We start from the raw sequence: 17,719 nt of genomic DNA, 5'->3' as shown, positions 1-17,719 counted from the left end.
ATAAATTATTTAATAATTCTTTAATTAAATAACGTTAAAAAAAAATATTTCAATGGTATTGATAATGATACGATCGTTTAAGGCTATCAAAACATAAAACTCTTCAAGAAAAATTATAAATTCAAGATTATAGTAAAAATTTGCTATTTTATAAAATTATTTTTTTATTTTTATTTTATTTTTGTTGCATATATAAATTTACATTTATTATTATTTTTTTTAGTAAATGATTTATTATTTTATATATTTTTTTCATTTAAATTAAGTAAAATAATTTTTAATCTATTGACTCAATTTTCTAGCTCTTGTAAGGAATAACAAGAACTCAACCTGCGAGTTCCAAATTTCCAACACCGAGAATAACACCTAAATTTTCAAGCCAAATCACAAATAGCCCAAATCCTTAAACTTTTACACAATAGAAAATAACTCAAAAGCTCTTACAGATTGTTATCTGTGTAATCTTTGCATACAAAAATATTTGGCAGACCCCTCAAATATCCACAGGCTACGACAAGAATGTGTCCTAAAGAAGAAAACATTTTTTTATAAGAGAGAGAGAGAGAGAGAGAGAGAGAGAGAAGGTTCATATCCCTTACTTTTGCAATTCCTCAGCTCCATGCGCAAAGCGGCACCTATCCCCAAAACTGCAACTTCCTTTAGCATAGTTCTCACACAGCTTAGTTTTGAAGTTGTTTGCTGGGCCAGAAGAATGTATAGCGTGGTTCCTCATTGGAGGACCAGATGCGTGACTGACATTCCCAATAAGCTCACGAACCATGGCAGTTGCTTGATTGATTTGATTAAATGTACCCTCAAACTCAATATTCCTTAAATTGGGGTCAGTCTCATGCTCCCTTATGGAAAGTTTGGCCCCTGTAAGGCGACAAATTTTCTTTGAGTTTACACCATTTTTCCCAATGACGGCTCCAGAAAGTGAAGCATCAACACTGATCTTAGCAGTGGCAGAGGCCCCAAAGCTGGAAGCAGCACCAAAACCCTGATGTGGAGGATAGATTTGACGGCCCATCCTACCTGAAACTGGACCAATTGAACGAGGATCTTCAACGGATGGCCCAGTAGGTTTCCCAAGCTCCCACTCACCATGGGCAAAATGGCATTTATCCCCAAACTTACAAGCTTCAGCTGTATTGTATTTATTGCACAAACGGGTCTTCATAGCTGGAGGAGATGAACCATCCGGAAAAGATGGTGGGACTCGTGCATTTCTAGATGGTGGTGGAAGAGACTGTTTGCCACCAAGGTTAAGCATCTGAGACGCAGCTTTGTAGCCACCAGGAACATAATGCAAGAAATGGCATCCCTCACCAAATGGGCACCCAGAAGTACTGAAAAACAAAGCATATCAGAAAGAAAAGCCCAGTGAGACTCTTTCTGCAGTATCAAATCCATACTAATTCGAAGGTTGCAATTATACAGAGAGAGTGAAAGAAAATCATATTTATGTGCCAGGCTCAGATTGCAAATAAATGCAGAGAATACAACTCAGTCATAAACAATAATTAGACAGAAAAGATTTGTTTTCATTTTTATCATTTATCCTTTTTTCTTTCCTCCAAGAGATGAGAGTAGGCTAAGGATTTATCAAAACGATGAACTATCTAATAGTAACTTTTGTGGCAAATTCAATGTGCAGCCCCAACTCGACATCAAAGAAACATAAACACAGCAAGCAATGGAAAAAATGTACACCATGAAAAATAAATGTTTGACTAGGGCTGAGCAGAATTCGGTTCAAACCGAAAAATCGAACCGAACTGAGTTAATTCGGTTCAATCGGTTCGGTTTTAAAATTTAATCGGTTCGGTTCGGTTTTAATTTATAAAAAATTCGGTTATTTCGGTTCGGTTCGGTTCGGTTTTGAAGAAAAAAAAATCAGCTAAACCGAACCGAACCGAATAGTGATTTATATAGTCAAATCAAACCGAATCGATTTTTGAATTAATTTATTTTTATAAAAAATTTATGAATTATATTTAATTTTATATATATTAATTGTTTAATTTCATTGATTAATGGTTATTAGGTTCAAACCAAAGTTAAAATTAGATCAAATAACTTGAAAATCAAGTCTAAATTAAAAAATCAATCAAAAATCAAACCGATCGATTTAAACCGAACCGAACCGAAATAAAGCGGTTCGGTTCGATTCGATTTTTCACCAATTTCGGTTCGGTTCGGTTTCTAACATTGACGGTTCGTTTTTATAATTTAATTCGGTTCGGTTCGGTTCGGTTCAGTTTGAACCGATTGCTCACCCCTATGTTTGACTGCATATTTAAATCATGGAAACATCTCAAGCACAAGCATAACAAAACATAAGGAATAAAGTAATAAATATATAATTTAACAATGAGAAAAAAAAACACACACACACACAATAATGCATTATCTAGTAATTCAAAACTCCATCTTTGAAATATATATTTGTTTTAAAACAAGTAGGCAGATGATTCGAAAGCAAGATATAATTGGCTGAAACAGAGTAACTAGAATGCAGCACTCGCATCCATGTGTGAGGGACAGAGATTATGAAAATATACATATAGCTACATGAGTATTTTTGGAGGAAAAGATTCTTTCTAAGCAATAATAAATAAAGAAACAAAAACAAGAACCTCCATCTCTCGAGTGAAGCCTCTTAAATTATACCAAAAGTTAAAGAACTATAATGCCAAAAATCAATCGTGTCCCACAGATTATGCATGGACAAGTGAAGATCATTAAAATCCTACCATTAACACCAAAGCCAAATTACTGCAAACACAGCAAATTTCCAATAGAGCCTCTTATATCTAGCCAAAAATCTCTGAAACAAATCAATAATAGGTCCTTTAATATTGGACCGATACATATTTAAAAAAAAAAAAATCTAAAAAGCCTTATCCAAAAATTACATAAGAGAACATCACAGAATAGACAACCATAATTCTCGCAACTTTGGAAACAGAAATCATTCATTTAAGAATAAATTTAAGATGGAAATTCATTAGAGCTTCATAAAATATTTAAGAAACTTATTAGCCACAGGTAAAAACTATAAACCAAAAATCAACCCGTCATTAGTTATCATTAAATGTCATTGGATGTGCCATAACACCACTCAATGAAAACAAAAACCACAAAAACAATTAGTTAGCTGACTTCACGCTTGGCACATCTAGGAAATATTCTCCTAATCATTCACATAGGAACTAACAGGCATATAATGAGGCCATATGCATCCATCCTATATAATTTTTAGATCAGCATTGTCTATAACATAAATGTTAAATGTGTTCACTATCACTCCAAAATGGAAAATGAAATACCTATTGAATTTGACACTCTTTATGGAAGATAATCACTCAATGTAGCAGTTCATGCAAGATGCAAGATGTCAACATAGCATATGTAGGAAAAGCAAGGCCATCATTGATCAACATATAGGAAAAAAAAATTCACACCAATTCAATTTGTATTAAAAGAGGGAGTGTAGGGAAACTAAAGTCAATTAAATCTTTTTACTATAGCCTTTTTGGAAAAATAGCAATTAATTGTTTCAGTGTTTTGTATTCCTTTTTTTTTTCCAACAATGCAATTCGAACAACTCAGAGAGGAAACTTCAACTCAACATGTAATGTGAGAAGGTAAGGTGAAGATCTAGCAAAAATGACAGTGATAAAAGAAGGGGGAAAAAAATGAGGTTACAGTCAATTACTCTTCTTACTATACCAAAATTGAAAAGCTGTAGTAATTCAGAAAGTGCACATGAAAAAAACCTTTCAATACAAAAACATTAGTGTGACATCAGTTGTCTATTAGATCACACTTGATCACAAATCAATTTGGATTTGCAATCCTGTTAATATCATTATAATTTATTATTCACTCAATATTTTTTTAACCAAAAAGACAACCACCAAAAGTATTTAAAAAAAAAAATCAAAAGCTACTGAGTCAAAGATTTTGTCAACAGAGATCCAAGAATTCAGGAAAATGGTTGCAGCTACCACAAAATAAGGAAAACAAGAATTAAAAACCTTTTTCAACTCAACTCAACTCAACTCAACTAAGCCTTTATTCCAAAAATTTGGAGTCGGCTATATGGATTCGCTTTCTCCACTCTAAATGATTTTGGGTTAAATCCTCATAAATTTGTAATGCTTCTAGGTCATGTTGTACTACTCTCCTCCAAGTCAATTTAGGTCTACCTCTTTTTTTCTTTCTATCCTCTAACCTAATGTGCTCTACTTGTCTAACTGGAGCCTCCGTATGTCTACGCTTCACATGACCAAACCACCTCAATCTCCCTTCTCTTAACTTATTCTCAATTGGTACCACTCCTACCTTTTCTCTAATATTCTCATTACGGACTTTATCTAGTCTAGTATGGCCACTCATCCAAATTAAAAACCTTTTTCAACAAAAATTAAAAGCTAGTTCATTTAAAATAAACAGTTCCTGCACCTAGCAGGATCACAAGCTGACAAAATAAAAGAAATTAAAAAGAAGTGTGTACTAAGCGTTATAATAACTTACACATCACCTCAGCCTAATTCATGTTATATTAAAAAACGAGGAAAAACATATAATTATATAACAAGTTATTACTATTTACTATTTGATGTGGGGCATGTTTTTTAAACCAGAAAAACACACGCCCACCTCGAGTACCAGGCCCTGCCACACACCCAGGTAGTGTGGTGTCCTGTCCAGCAGAGTGCAGTTACTGTTTTTTTTTTTTTTTTTGTGATAATTTCAGTTCCAGCAGTCCTAGTTTGACTGGGACTTCCTGTTTTGACCACCTACAGCTGAGGAATTAGTTCAGAACTAGGGATTATTTATTTAATTTTCCTATTCTATCTAGGATTAGTTTTATTCCTATTTTATTTACGATTTCCTATGGTAATTTAGTTTAATTACACTTCCTAATTGATAATTTCATATTCCTATTAAGTTTAGGAGATCAAAATCTTTATAAATACCCATATATTATATGTGTTTCAGTTTTGGAGAATTCAATTAATAAATTTCCAGCAAAGAATTTCTCTCAATTTTTCATTCGTATATGAGTGTGCTATATTTCTAAACTTCACGCTGCTCAGGTGGTATCAGAGTGCAAAAATCACCCAAATCGAGATGGCTTACCTTGATGGAGGTGGCAATTATAGTGATTCGCGCAACGATGATCAGGGAACAAAGTTTGGAGCAACGCATGGATCTTAGATTCGAGCGTATCTAGGAGAAAGAAAAGGAATGGGAAGAGGGTCAGGTAAAATGTATTTTTGGAGGGAAATATCATTGTGAGGAAGTTAGGATGACTAAAGGATGTCAAGTGTAACAGAATTAGTTGAATAGCAGTTATTCTACTTTGTATAAGTAGTGATCCTTATCTGTAACAGATTCATTAATTTTTGGAATTAATAACAGAATACTTTCTCTTTTCTGTAGTTTTCATTTCTCTTCTCATCAAGTCTATTCTCATCTCATCTCATCTCATCTCAATCTTTTTTTTTCCCTAAGCAATCTCTGATCGAGAGATTGTCTCTAGACTAATACTTAACAATCTTCTTGGTGCTTTGGGAGCTAAAACAAACAGGAATTGGGTTGACAAATGAAGGCCAATAAATGGTATAGCTTGTGGTGACCCTATTTATCGATCGATTTCTACACATAAGCAATATATCTACGGAGAAAATTTGGAGAAGGAAGATGACTATTTGCCAATTTGGTTCAATAGACATCAGCGGTATGGTGCTAATAGGAGAAAAGGCACGGATTATCAATTGAAAATTGATATTCCTAATTTCTATGGAAATCTCGACGTAGAAGCGTTTTTAGATTGGATCGCAAAGGTGGACCAATTCTTTGACCATGCGGACATAGCACCTAAAAAGGAGTAAAATTGGTGGCTTGTCGGTTGAAAAGGGGTGCCTCTGCCTGGTGGGAACGATTACAATCAAGGAGAGAGAGAAGGAAAGGAATCAATTCGTACATGGTTCATCATGCAATACTTGTTGGAATAAGAATTTCTACCTCTAGATTATAAGCAAATCTTATTCCAACAAAAACAATGTTGTCATTGGGAGATCTATCCAAAGACCTTAGTGGTTGAAAAACGAGAAAAAGTGAACAACAAAGGGGGCTTCGGGATTAAAAAATGCAGTTTGAAGTGAAGGAACGTAAGTTTGAAGAATTTGAATTAAAAACTTTATCGAATTTTTTTTTTGCTATGGTTGAAGATGAAGAGTTTGAGGAATGTGTGCAAGGAAAGAAAAATATCATGTTTTTAGATATTCCATTGGAAGTTGAAGAAAGACCATCCATAGAGATAATAACGGAGGACGAAGAAACTAAAGTCATGGATTTTGTGGAAGTTGAAAGTTTATCTATCTTTACCCTCTATTGCTTCCCTTGATTTTATTTGTCCAAGTGTTTTTGTAGAGCAAAGGCAAGGGCAAAGTTGATCAATTCAATATCATTTGAATCTCCAAGGACCATCTCATCAAAGAAGGCTATCTGGTGCACATCCCCAATAATGATTTTCATTCTCCTTCAATTCAAAATTCGAGGGAGGATTTATTCCTAGTGGAGAAGAATGATATGAAAGTGTTCTAACTCGAGGACAAGTTTTTTCCAAGTGGAAGAGTATGATGCAGAGCATGTTTCTTCAAACCAGTAAACCACACACCCACCTAGTGTACCAGGCCCTGCCACATGCCCAGGAAGTGTGGTTTTCTGTCCAATATGTTTTTTTTTTTTTTTTGATAATTTCAGTTCCAGCAGTCCTAGTTTGACTGGGATTTCCTGTTTTAACTACTGCAGCTGTGGAATTAGTTTAGAACTAGTTTCAAGGTTTTCCTATTATTAGTGGGATTATTTATTTAGTTTTCCGATTCTATCTAAGATTAGTTTTATTCCTACTTTATTTAGGATTTCCTATGGTAATTTAGTTTAGTTAAAACTTGCTAATTAATAGTTTTATATTCCTATTAGGTTTAGGAGATCAAATCTCTATAAATACCCATATATTATATGTATTTTCAGTTTTAGATATTAGATTAATAAAATTCATCTGAGATTTTCTCTCAAATACCTTAGTGTATTTTGTGAGTGTGTCATTTCAAGCGTCATGCTGTGTCACTAATAACATAGCCAATCCAATTCATAAAAGTCAAATCAGAAATCTAGTTGCATAGAACCGACCAAACTGAAGTTCAGCATAGCTGGTTAAGCCTCAAATCTACAACATTAAAGAAAGAAAAGCCATGGGTTTATATCTCAAAGTTGCACCTCCCTTGGTAACTGAAACATCAAATTCATCACACCAGGGTAGAAAAAGAAAAAAGGAGGGAACACTTTTAAAATGAAAATATCCTCACTGGTCTACTAAAAATCAGGTTATATGATTGTTACACAAGACACTTACAGGCATGTCATTCCCTGTCCTTAAGGGACAGTTCTTTCACCTTTTCTCATTTATGACAACCATAGGGAAGAGAAGGAAAGGAAGAGAGAACATCCATTCTTGAGAAATTACATGTACCATATCAAGAGCTCACATTGTGGCAAACAAAAGGAAACCACAAGTCAAAAATTTGTCCCTTTTCACACTTTGGTTCTTTTTTGCTGTACAACTCAACTCAACTCAACTAAGCCTTTATCCCAAAAATTTGAAGTCGACTATATGGATTCTCTTTCTCCACTCTAAACGATTTTGGGTTAAATCCTCTGAAATGTGTAATGCTTCTAGGTCTTCTTTTTTGCTATATTAGCACAAAATCTAGAATTTATTACTTTTCAATTGAAAAGCGTCTAACTTGTTTCAAGGTTCTTAAACCAAACATCAGTCCCTCCACAGCATCTAGGTGGCAAGTCACATTTACTATAGCAAAAACATTTGCTCCAATAGAATGCTAATGAAAATATATAGAAATCCCTTCCCACCAACTACAGGTTAAAAGCATAAACAGAGTGCAGCTTCAGTACTTTATATAACCCAAACCTAATAGGTTTATCATAGTTCTAATGTCCTCAGATTAGAATGACCACTAGTATGGCTGCCAAAGGAACAAATTAAAAACCGTTGACCAACTGATTTAAAGCAGTGAATTATCTGTCTATAATATATATATATAAGTACGAATAAGGGAATGAACTTGTGAAAAAGTACGAATAAGGGAATGAACTTGTGAACAAACAAAAATACACTTAAAATTTTTATAATATTCATTCTAATGCCATAAAATATAACTAGGTTAAAAATTAAAAAAGCTAAACACATTACTAATAGATAAAGAAAAGGAGGGGAAAAAGGATCTTTTCCATTATAAGTCTCCCCTAACTTTTCTTTTTTAAAAACAAAGATACTACCTTTAAAAAAAATATTAAAATTGCAATGTTTTTTTTTTAGTGTAAGATTGCCTCCTACTTTTAAGAGTAGTATTATAATAGTAATAAAACCCGATTACTAAAAATAAATTCTTAATGATATCCTATTGTGATACTAATAATGCAATTTGAAAACATAAAATTCTATTGTGATACTAATAATACTACAAGTATCCCAATTTTTAACTTAAAAAAAAGATTAAATAACAAAATTAAAGTTTATCTGTTATTTATTTATTAACAGGAATGGATTTCTAATCCTACTCAATTATGACTATTTTATTATTTGGCTGCAAATTTTAGTTTCTTTTCTAGAAAAATCTATTGGTATTCGGTAAAAATATATCTTTAAGCCACACTTCACCCACTTAAAGAAAATTGAGGATTTGTGGTATTAATATTTAATTAAATGAATTGTATTTCAATTTGAATTTAATTATTAATTTTAAGCTTAATCATTTTCTAATTCTGTTTTAATTTGAATTCAACTAATGTCTATAAAAAAAATTTTATCATTTTTTTTCTCAAGTGATCATAGTATAAGAATCAAAATTCATCATCAACAATTTATTGTGTAAGGTACAATTTAAATTTTTAACTGCTTTAATCATTTTAAATCAATTTTATCATTTAATGCATTCAAAAATTAGTTATTTTGACAGCTACAAAGTTTCACGTTTTCATGATTATGTTAAGTAAATTTGATCTTACCTCTCATTTATGATTAAAACAATTAAAAAAAAAAAAAAAACTCAAAAAATTATGAAAACATAATGAACAAAAATAAATCTCAAGCTGAGAATTAAAACTTGAAGGTATATTCTATAGTTACTTGGTTTAAAACAAAGTAAAATTATTTTGTTACGAAAAAAAAGGTGATTTAACGAAATTTTCTAATTCAGCTTATTAAATTTTTGTAAAATGATGTTTTTTTCCGTAAAATAGTCAATTGTGGAAAATTTATTAACTTAACGGAAAAAAAAAATTTTTCTTCAACATCTTAAATTGTCATATTTTTTGCAACATTTTAAATTTTAATTAAAGTAATAGATGTTGAATGTAAAATGGTACATGAGTATACCTTATTTAATTTTATTTATAATATTTTTTAACATTATTAAAAAATATTACATATGTTCTTTTACATGAAGAAATTTCATTTTTTCCATTAAGCTAATAATTTTCTATAATTGGCTATTTTATGGGAAAAAATATTATTTTATAAAAATTTAATGAGATAAATTGTAAAATTTCATTAAATCACCTTGTTTTCCATAAAAAAGTAATTTTACTTTGTTTTAAACCAAGTAGCCATAGAATACACCAAATTTGAATTGTTGAACTAGAAACACGTTCACATGCTCACAAGGAGGCTCTAAGCAATGCTGCCAAAGTTATGACAAATAATAATAAAAAAAAAATTCAAAGAAAATATGTTGAGAATTTGTTACACAAGTTCTCACTCACTTTTAAGAGAAATTTTATATGCGCTAGGATTAACTAATAATATTAAAAATGATATTATAAATTTATTTAACTAGCATAATTTTCGATATTTATTTTTATATAAATAAAATAACAAGAAGTTATAAAATATTTGATGCAGGTGGAACACATGTGCTTCAAAGATAGTTAATAATAAAAATAAATTAGAATCATCTCTAACATGTCTTAGAACAAAATTTTGTGACGAATTTGACAATTATCAGAAATGAAAGGCATAATCTTTATCTACTTATTATATCAGCAAAATTGGACAACTACCTTCCAAATATTCAACCAATTGATTTCAAAAAAAAAATTCAGTTTATTTTCCATAAGTTTACCTCCAAGGAAACATATTTCAGGACACCAATTTTGACATTGTAGTCCGTTGAAATGAATTAAGAACATTATAAGAATGCGGCAGAAGTGCTAAAAAGCACCAGCTAATATTCTTTGATACAGCAAGATCATATCATATAAAGAGAAAAAAGATGAGTTGCAGGAACCAAACTTGTGGATGAAACTTAATCATCCTTTAACAAAAGAAAAATAAAATAACAGAAAATAGACACAGAAATCTTGAATGACCGTATTAGTCCCAGGGGGCAAAACCTTTAATCTACCAAAATGGCAATAATAATTTAAAAAAAAAATCCTCAGCCATACTCCATTTGGAAGTAATGTAATCAGTAAAATACAGAAGCATAAACATCTGATAATGCATACACACACACACACACTCCTACAGCTTCAGAAAATGTAAACAAACAGTGATGTTAAAATCACAAGGGTGCCTGATTTTTGTAAATCAAGTAACATTCCTAGCCACACAGAGCCTGAGAAGGAAAAGCAACAACAAATCAAACCAAACTGCACTCTTGCAAAAACACCATATTGAGCCTGTACTACAACTTTAGGTGCCAATTTACTTGCCAATATATCAGGCCTCTTACTCACAAAATTATATAACACATTATAAAAGATAATAAGGTGAACAAGTTTTTCATCCTCTAAAAATTCTCAGTTTATATATGTCCCAGTAAGTAGGCACCCAAAACTCCTCTTTGAAATCAACCTTATCTGTTCATTAGTCTTGGTTATCAGGATTAGAAGAAAACCTGTACCACAACTTTAGCTTTCTGATCATTAGTCCAAATCATACTGATTTTACTAGCAAAATGATTGAGAAAGCCCATATTTTAGAATTCATTTATGCTAGGAAGAGATGGAACAGAATTTTATTTTAGATAGGTTAAGATTTGAACCTGAAAAACTTTGTACATGGCTTCAATTTGCTTCCTATAGCAGTTGGAAAGGACTCCATTTCTGTTGCAGAAAATTAGTTATTTCTCCCAGTTACGATTTGGGCGAGTTGTTAATCTTTGAACTTTAATAAGATCTAATGTCATATTGCAATCTCCAAAGTCTGAGGAGTGATTGTTACTCTTATTTTATGAAATATGAAATTGTGAAGAGTAAAATTTATAGTAACTTTCACAGACATGGATAAATGACTAAAACCCATTAAATACTCAAGTAGCAAGTTCTATCAATTATAGTGCTTTAAGCAAGAAGGAAACCAAAATAGAAATAGGCTTATTTGTTTTGGCTAGAAAAGAATAAAAGGAAATTTCTCAAAACATAGCTTTTTATACATTTGATCCCAATATAGAAGGAAACACCTAAAGCATCTATGGCACAGTAACTTTCAAGGCCAAATTGAAATTTGCTGATAAACCAAGAAGCCATAAATTTAGACTTAATGTTTCTACATTTTTCATTTTTTACAAATTTTATCTCTCTCCTATGCAATTTTATGTGTAAAGTGTCAGATTATGATGCAGTTTCCATCTCAAAGTATAAAAACATATGTGAATCAAACACACAAACTGACAAGAACAAGATAAGTAGATGCATAAACAACCAAAGAATCAGTCAGTTCAAAATGCATTCCAGTTTAATTTTGAGAACTCACAAACCTGAATAAAATCTGTGTTATCTACAAAACACTCCATAAGCATGCATCAATAATCAAACAGAGAACTTTAAGGATAATGTCAGAGAAAAGAGCATATTTATTTTTTAGATATAATATTAACGAAAAACTCAAATAATCCAAACAATTACATGGGGCTAATTAGCTGTAATGGGTTTTCTCTAAACAAAGAAAAGAAACTCATAAGATTAAAAACTTCAATTTCACTTCTATTTTCATACTTTCTCAGCAACCATAAAACTACATATAATACTAATTGCATCATTTACACTTCGCCAATAACTGAAACAAACACTAAGGCAAGAAAAGTTTCACAGGGCAAAATAAACGAACATGAAGGCTCGAGACTATTTCTTACACCAATATCACTACGATTTCACGCATCAAAAAATAAAAAACAAACCTTGTTTGGTTTTCTTAGGGCCACCATTGCCATTCAGAGCAGCCTCAGGCCTGCCTCTCTTGCGACCGCCGCCGTACTCCATTGTAATTTGAGATCCACCACTAAGAGGAAGGAAGAGAGTAGCAGAAAGAGAAATACAGGTAAAGAACAAGATTAAGTGAAAGAACAAAAAAAAAAAACCAGAAAGAAAAACCCTAGAGAGAAAGAGAAAGCTAGGTTTAGAAGATAGACGAAGAAGGAAAAGGAAAGAGCGCCGGTGACAGCTGAGAAACAGAAATGAAAAAGACGCGAAATCCAAAATTAGGTTTAAATGAAATTGCTACAAAAAAAATTATTAAATACCATATATATATAATTTATTTAAATCTAAAAGCGTGTCAGCTGTTAAATAATTTATTATTTACAATTATTTTATTTATATAAAATTTTAATATTAATTTATTTATTTTACAAATAAAAATATTTATTAATTTTTAAAAATATTCTTATGTATTTATATTATTTTTTATATATAATTTTTTATTAATTTTTATATATAATATATTATTATAATATATTAATTTCAATAATTGAAATTAATTTAAGTTTAATTTGTTAATTCTAAGAAAAGTTGGGTTACTTTTTTTTTAAATTACCCACTTTAATTTTAGTAACTGATTAAATTTAGTCTGTTATAATAGTAAATTATTATGATTTTTTTTTGTTTATCTAATTATTTTTACCTTTTATATTTTTATATATTATAAAATTATAGATAATATTAAATTAATATTTAATAAAAATAATAAGTAAACAAAGTTATATATATAAGTAAACAAAGTTATATATATATATATATATATATATATATATATATATATATCATAAAAGTATTTTCAACTTCTGTGACATTCGATTTCATAATATTATTATGTCATATTTTCTATTATATTATTATGTAATTTTTTTTATTAATTTTTTTATATTTAATTAATTAAATATTTAACTAATTTAAATTATAATTAAATTATTAAATTTTTAATTATATATGTAAGTTATAAGTTATTTAATAATTATTTTATTAATAATATATTAAGTAGTTATTATAAGATAAGTTATAATATATTAAGGTGTATTAATTACATTTGTTTATATATTTTACTTATTACATATATTTATAAATATTATAAATATATATTATAATTATTTTTATTATAAAATTGTTATTAAAAAATTTAAGAGATAAAAAAATAAAAATAAAATATACAATAATTAATAAAAATTTACATATTATTTTTATATATTAAAAAATACATATATTAAAATTATTAATAACTACGTATATTAGTATGGATAATTTCCTAATTATTGTATATATTAAATATGTAATCACAATTTCATCTGAATTTTAAATGATTAAATTAAATAAAAGTTCATTGTTGTCTAATATATCCTAGATGAAAGACATAAAAAAAAATTAAAAATTTAAAAATTTCAATGCATAGGAAATGTAATGTTGTATTATTATTAGTAATACATATATTTTTGTTGCTTTTATAAATAATATTAGCAATATATATATTATTTTAAAATATTCATATTTTATTTATGTGTATTATGTTGCATTTACAAATAGTATTCACAATTTCTTATATACACTATACTAATTATAATAAAACTCTAATAATTTTATCTTTATTCATTTTCTTAAAAAAAATGCTGACATAATTTATTAGATGATTAATGTCGATTAACTTTTAAATTTTCACTTTAAGCTCGAATATAAAATATACAAATCAATTTTAATTATAAGTAAAAAAAATACAGTCTCCTTCAACTCATTCATTTAAGTTTTTCTTAGCTTCAAATATATTATTTTTTTAATAGCAAATTAACTTTTAGTTTTTCACATATTAATGTCTAAATTTTAAACCACTTGTGATTTTTAACTTTAATTATTTTATTTATAATTAAATATAAACACTAAATAATTATTTATAGTAAATATACTTCGTTTCATTTTATATAATAATAATAATAAACATTTTCACTAAAAATTAAGGAATTTTTTATTTCAGCTAAATTTTTCCTTTTAAAAAAGATTTTTTTATAACTAACAAAATTATATATCTATCAAGTATATATATTAAAAAATATATACAGTTAATATATTCTATATATTATTATTGATTTAATTATTATAATATGATAGAGAACTCTAATTAAGATGTATATCAATTAATATATAAATATAAAAGAAAATACAATTTATTCACTACCATATTTGATATAAATTTTTATATAACCTTTTTAAAGTACCATGATTTTAATTATACAAATTTATTTTTTATAACTAAATTTATTAATTATTATAATACTTATGATAGAAATAAAAATTAAAAAATATATATGAAAAATTAATTTAATTAAATATGATCACAATTAGAAAAAATGTTAAATTTTTTTTAAAACAATGAAAAGCACTATTTAAAAAAAAAAGAATTATTGGTTTCACTTAATTCTTTTTTACAAAAGTTTTTTTTTATTACAATAAAAAAATTAATTAAGAAAAAGTTAAATACAAGTAGGACTCAATAGTAATTTTAATTGACTTCATTGAAAACTAATTTTACTTTCTAAATTTGCTTTAGAACTTTATATCTCTAATTGGATTAGATATTGAATTAAATTATTTATCTGATCTGAATATGAAATTTATGTTGTTTTATTTTACTTGTGGTGTTATATGAATATTTGTATATGTCTTTACAATGATATTTATATGTAAATAATGATGCATATTAGACATATATATGTGTATATGTGTTTTATTAAATATTTCAATATTAAATATTGAATATATTGTTAATTAATCTTAAATTTAAGTAATTTAATATTATAGTTCTTTGCATAATTAATTATGTTAACCTTATTGCATATTAGAATCTTAAATGACAATTGGAAACTTAGTGAATTTTTTATTCTAAGTCTAATGTGAAATAAGTGTTAGCATAATTAATTATTGTCTAAGATACTTGTATACATGAATTTAAGCTTTATTGCATATTGTCTTGTATTAGTTTAATATTTATTTATCAATATGAAAATTTCATGTGTCCTAAAAGAGCAAGAGTCTCTTAATTTGTCTTTTGCCTATTAGAGTGATATATTGCTTATTGCCAAATTTGTCATTAATCAAGTACCTTCAATATCAATTACTATAACTATATATGAATATGAGTTAACAGAAAACCCGACTTAAGAGTTTTTTTTTTTTTGAAACCTTAGGGGTGTGCTATTTTTTATTCTCGGCCTTTCTCATAAACATGGAAATTAAATACAAGGGACAGGAAATGTATCTTTATAAAATACTCTGAGTAGTCAAAAGGACATGTATTTATGGGTGAACAAGATAGAGGCACAGTAACTGAATTTGAAACATGAGATTCATATTCTTAAAGAATGAATTTTCTAGATAGAGTGAGATAGGTCAGGATCAATCTCTATATGAAATTATGGACCATACTGCTTCAACTTTACAACCTAAAATGGATTCTTTTCTGAGTGGGAGTATTTCACCTGTTGACATTGAAATACCATCTGTGGTGAATCCATTTGATATTGCTAGTTCCAGTGGGAGTAACATAAACACTTACAAGTCAATTTATCAATTTCAATCATGATAATCGAATCGTATGCATGTTCCCCATTGCCATTTTGAGATCAAAGGGGAAGCATTTATAGTTAATCCATATGATAAAGAAAGAGGTGATTATAAGTACATCCCTCACATGCTTTGCAAAGGATAAATGAATTAAGACAATAAAAAAAGAGATAGATTCTATGAAATCAAACCAAGTGTGTGAAAACAGGAAGGTATCTAAAAGCATACTAATATTAAATATAATTTTGTTAAAGACATGGTTGTAAGAAAAAAGATGAACATAAAGTATACATCTATTTATGATATGGTAACCTATTATAAAAGATGTTTATAATAGGAATGTTAAATCTTTGGGATTTTATAGATATTTTTTGCACTTGTATTATTATATTTTTCCCAGATATGTTCATATGCCTAAATTATTTTTGTTGATTTATATACATATATGTGTATATATGTTTAGAATATATATTAAAACTTGAGAAGTATGTTAAACAGATAAAAAGATTGGCCTTCTCACATAGGCAATCACCTTCATAGCTTTAGTAGTGGATGGGGATGAGACAGTTATAAGCTTATTATTATTTACGTGGTAATAATAAAGAGCTCAAAGCTTATAGCATAAAATGTCACATTGGAAAAGAGACAAAGAAATAGGGTCATTGTAAGATAAGTAATTGCATTGACCATATGTGATTCCTTCTCACACAAGCAATCGCCTCCATAGCCATGGTGGTGGATGGGGATAATACAGTTATGTTTATTATTATTTACGTGCTAATAATAAAGATCTCAAAACTTATGACATGAAATTTTACCTTAGAAAAGAGACAAAAAACTAGGGTCATTATAAGCTAAGTAATTATATTTACAATATGTAATTTGAGTCACATTATCGGTCTTGAACACCAGATGTGATTCCAATGTAAAAGAGTAGATAAGTGAACTCAAAGTTAGATATTGGGATATCTGAACTATTATCTATATGGTATTTGATAAAGACATATGCTCCATGGAAAAGGAGTAAATACCATAGCATGTGATTCATACCACATGTGCGATTTATGTCCATTAAGGGGAATATAAGTGTGATTTATACTTAATATTGTGTGAGACCATAAAGATCATAAGTAGTCTTTACCTAGTACCCTCACGACTTTAATCAGTTACTCTAGACTTAGTTTAATATTTACTATCTTAGGATATTGCCAAAGTACTATGAAAGATTCAATCTAGAGGGGCATTCCTAGAAAAGCAAGTTAAATTAAGGTTGAGAGTATTGTGAAAAGAGAAATATCATTGGAATTATCACATTACTCTATGTTCATAAGCTAGCCAATTATGTTTATATTTGTAATGAAGACATAATTATGAACTTAGAATATGTGAATGAGATCAAAAGATATTAGAATGTGATAAATGATCTAAGGTATTCCATATTGCATCTACTCTAAGCTCCATTAGTCGAGATACTATATTATCCTAACAGGTATGTGGTAAATGAGCTCTCAAAATATGCATTAGTTACACAGTCTATTTGTAAAGTATGAAATTTGCAAAATTTAAAGTGAGAGTTGACCAATCACGTGTAAGTGGGATATGTTGGAAATATGGATTAGGACACCCATATGCATAAAATTCAAAAGTTACGTACATTGCAAAAAGTAGCAAAATCCAAAAGTGGTGTCCATTAGTTAAGAGATGTAATTGTATGAAGTAATGCAACTCTTTTTAATAGTTATATACACATGAAGTGATCCAACTATTGACTAAAAAGTGCCATGAATTTATAAATAGC

General features: G+C 28.8%; 1 protein-coding gene across 1 annotated transcript; it reads right to left on the bottom strand.

Moving 5' to 3' along the window:
* Nucleotides 1-371: 371 nt before the first annotated feature.
* On the bottom strand, nucleotides 372-12,599 carry LOC110653472 (zinc finger CCCH domain-containing protein 14). Its single transcript, XM_021809124.2, has 3 exons — nucleotides 12,279-12,599; nucleotides 11,145-11,205; nucleotides 372-1,349 (listed from the first exon to the last, which is right to left on the bottom strand). The coding sequence occupies exons 1-3, from the start codon at nucleotides 12,358-12,360 to the stop codon at nucleotides 596-598; spliced, it is 897 nt and encodes a 298-aa protein (XP_021664816.2). The 5' UTR covers nucleotides 12,361-12,599; the 3' UTR covers nucleotides 372-595.
* Between the last annotated feature and the right edge of the window lie 5,120 nt (nucleotides 12,600-17,719).

The sequence above is a fragment of the Hevea brasiliensis genome, chromosome 4 (genome assembly GCF_030052815.1).
Source record: "Hevea brasiliensis isolate MT/VB/25A 57/8 chromosome 4, ASM3005281v1, whole genome shotgun sequence".
NCBI classification, from domain to species: Eukaryota; Viridiplantae; Streptophyta; class Magnoliopsida; order Malpighiales; family Euphorbiaceae; genus Hevea; species Hevea brasiliensis.
The sequence above is the reverse complement of the archived record's forward strand: the minus strand, read 5'-3'. Positions and strand labels throughout refer to the sequence as shown.

Coding starts and splice junctions, on each gene's coding strand:
- LOC110653472 (XM_021809124.2), bottom strand. CDS start 12,360: ATGGAGTACGGCGGCGGTCGCAAGAGAGGCAGGCCTGAGGCTGCTCTG. Junction 11,206..12,278: donor CCCTAAGAAAACCAAACAAG/GTTTGTTTTTTA, acceptor TTTCTGCAACAG/AAATGGAGTCCTTTCCAACT. Junction 1,350..11,144: donor CCATGTACAAAGTTTTTCAG/GTTCAAATCTTA, acceptor TTTGTTTTTCAG/TACTTCTGGGTGCCCATTTG.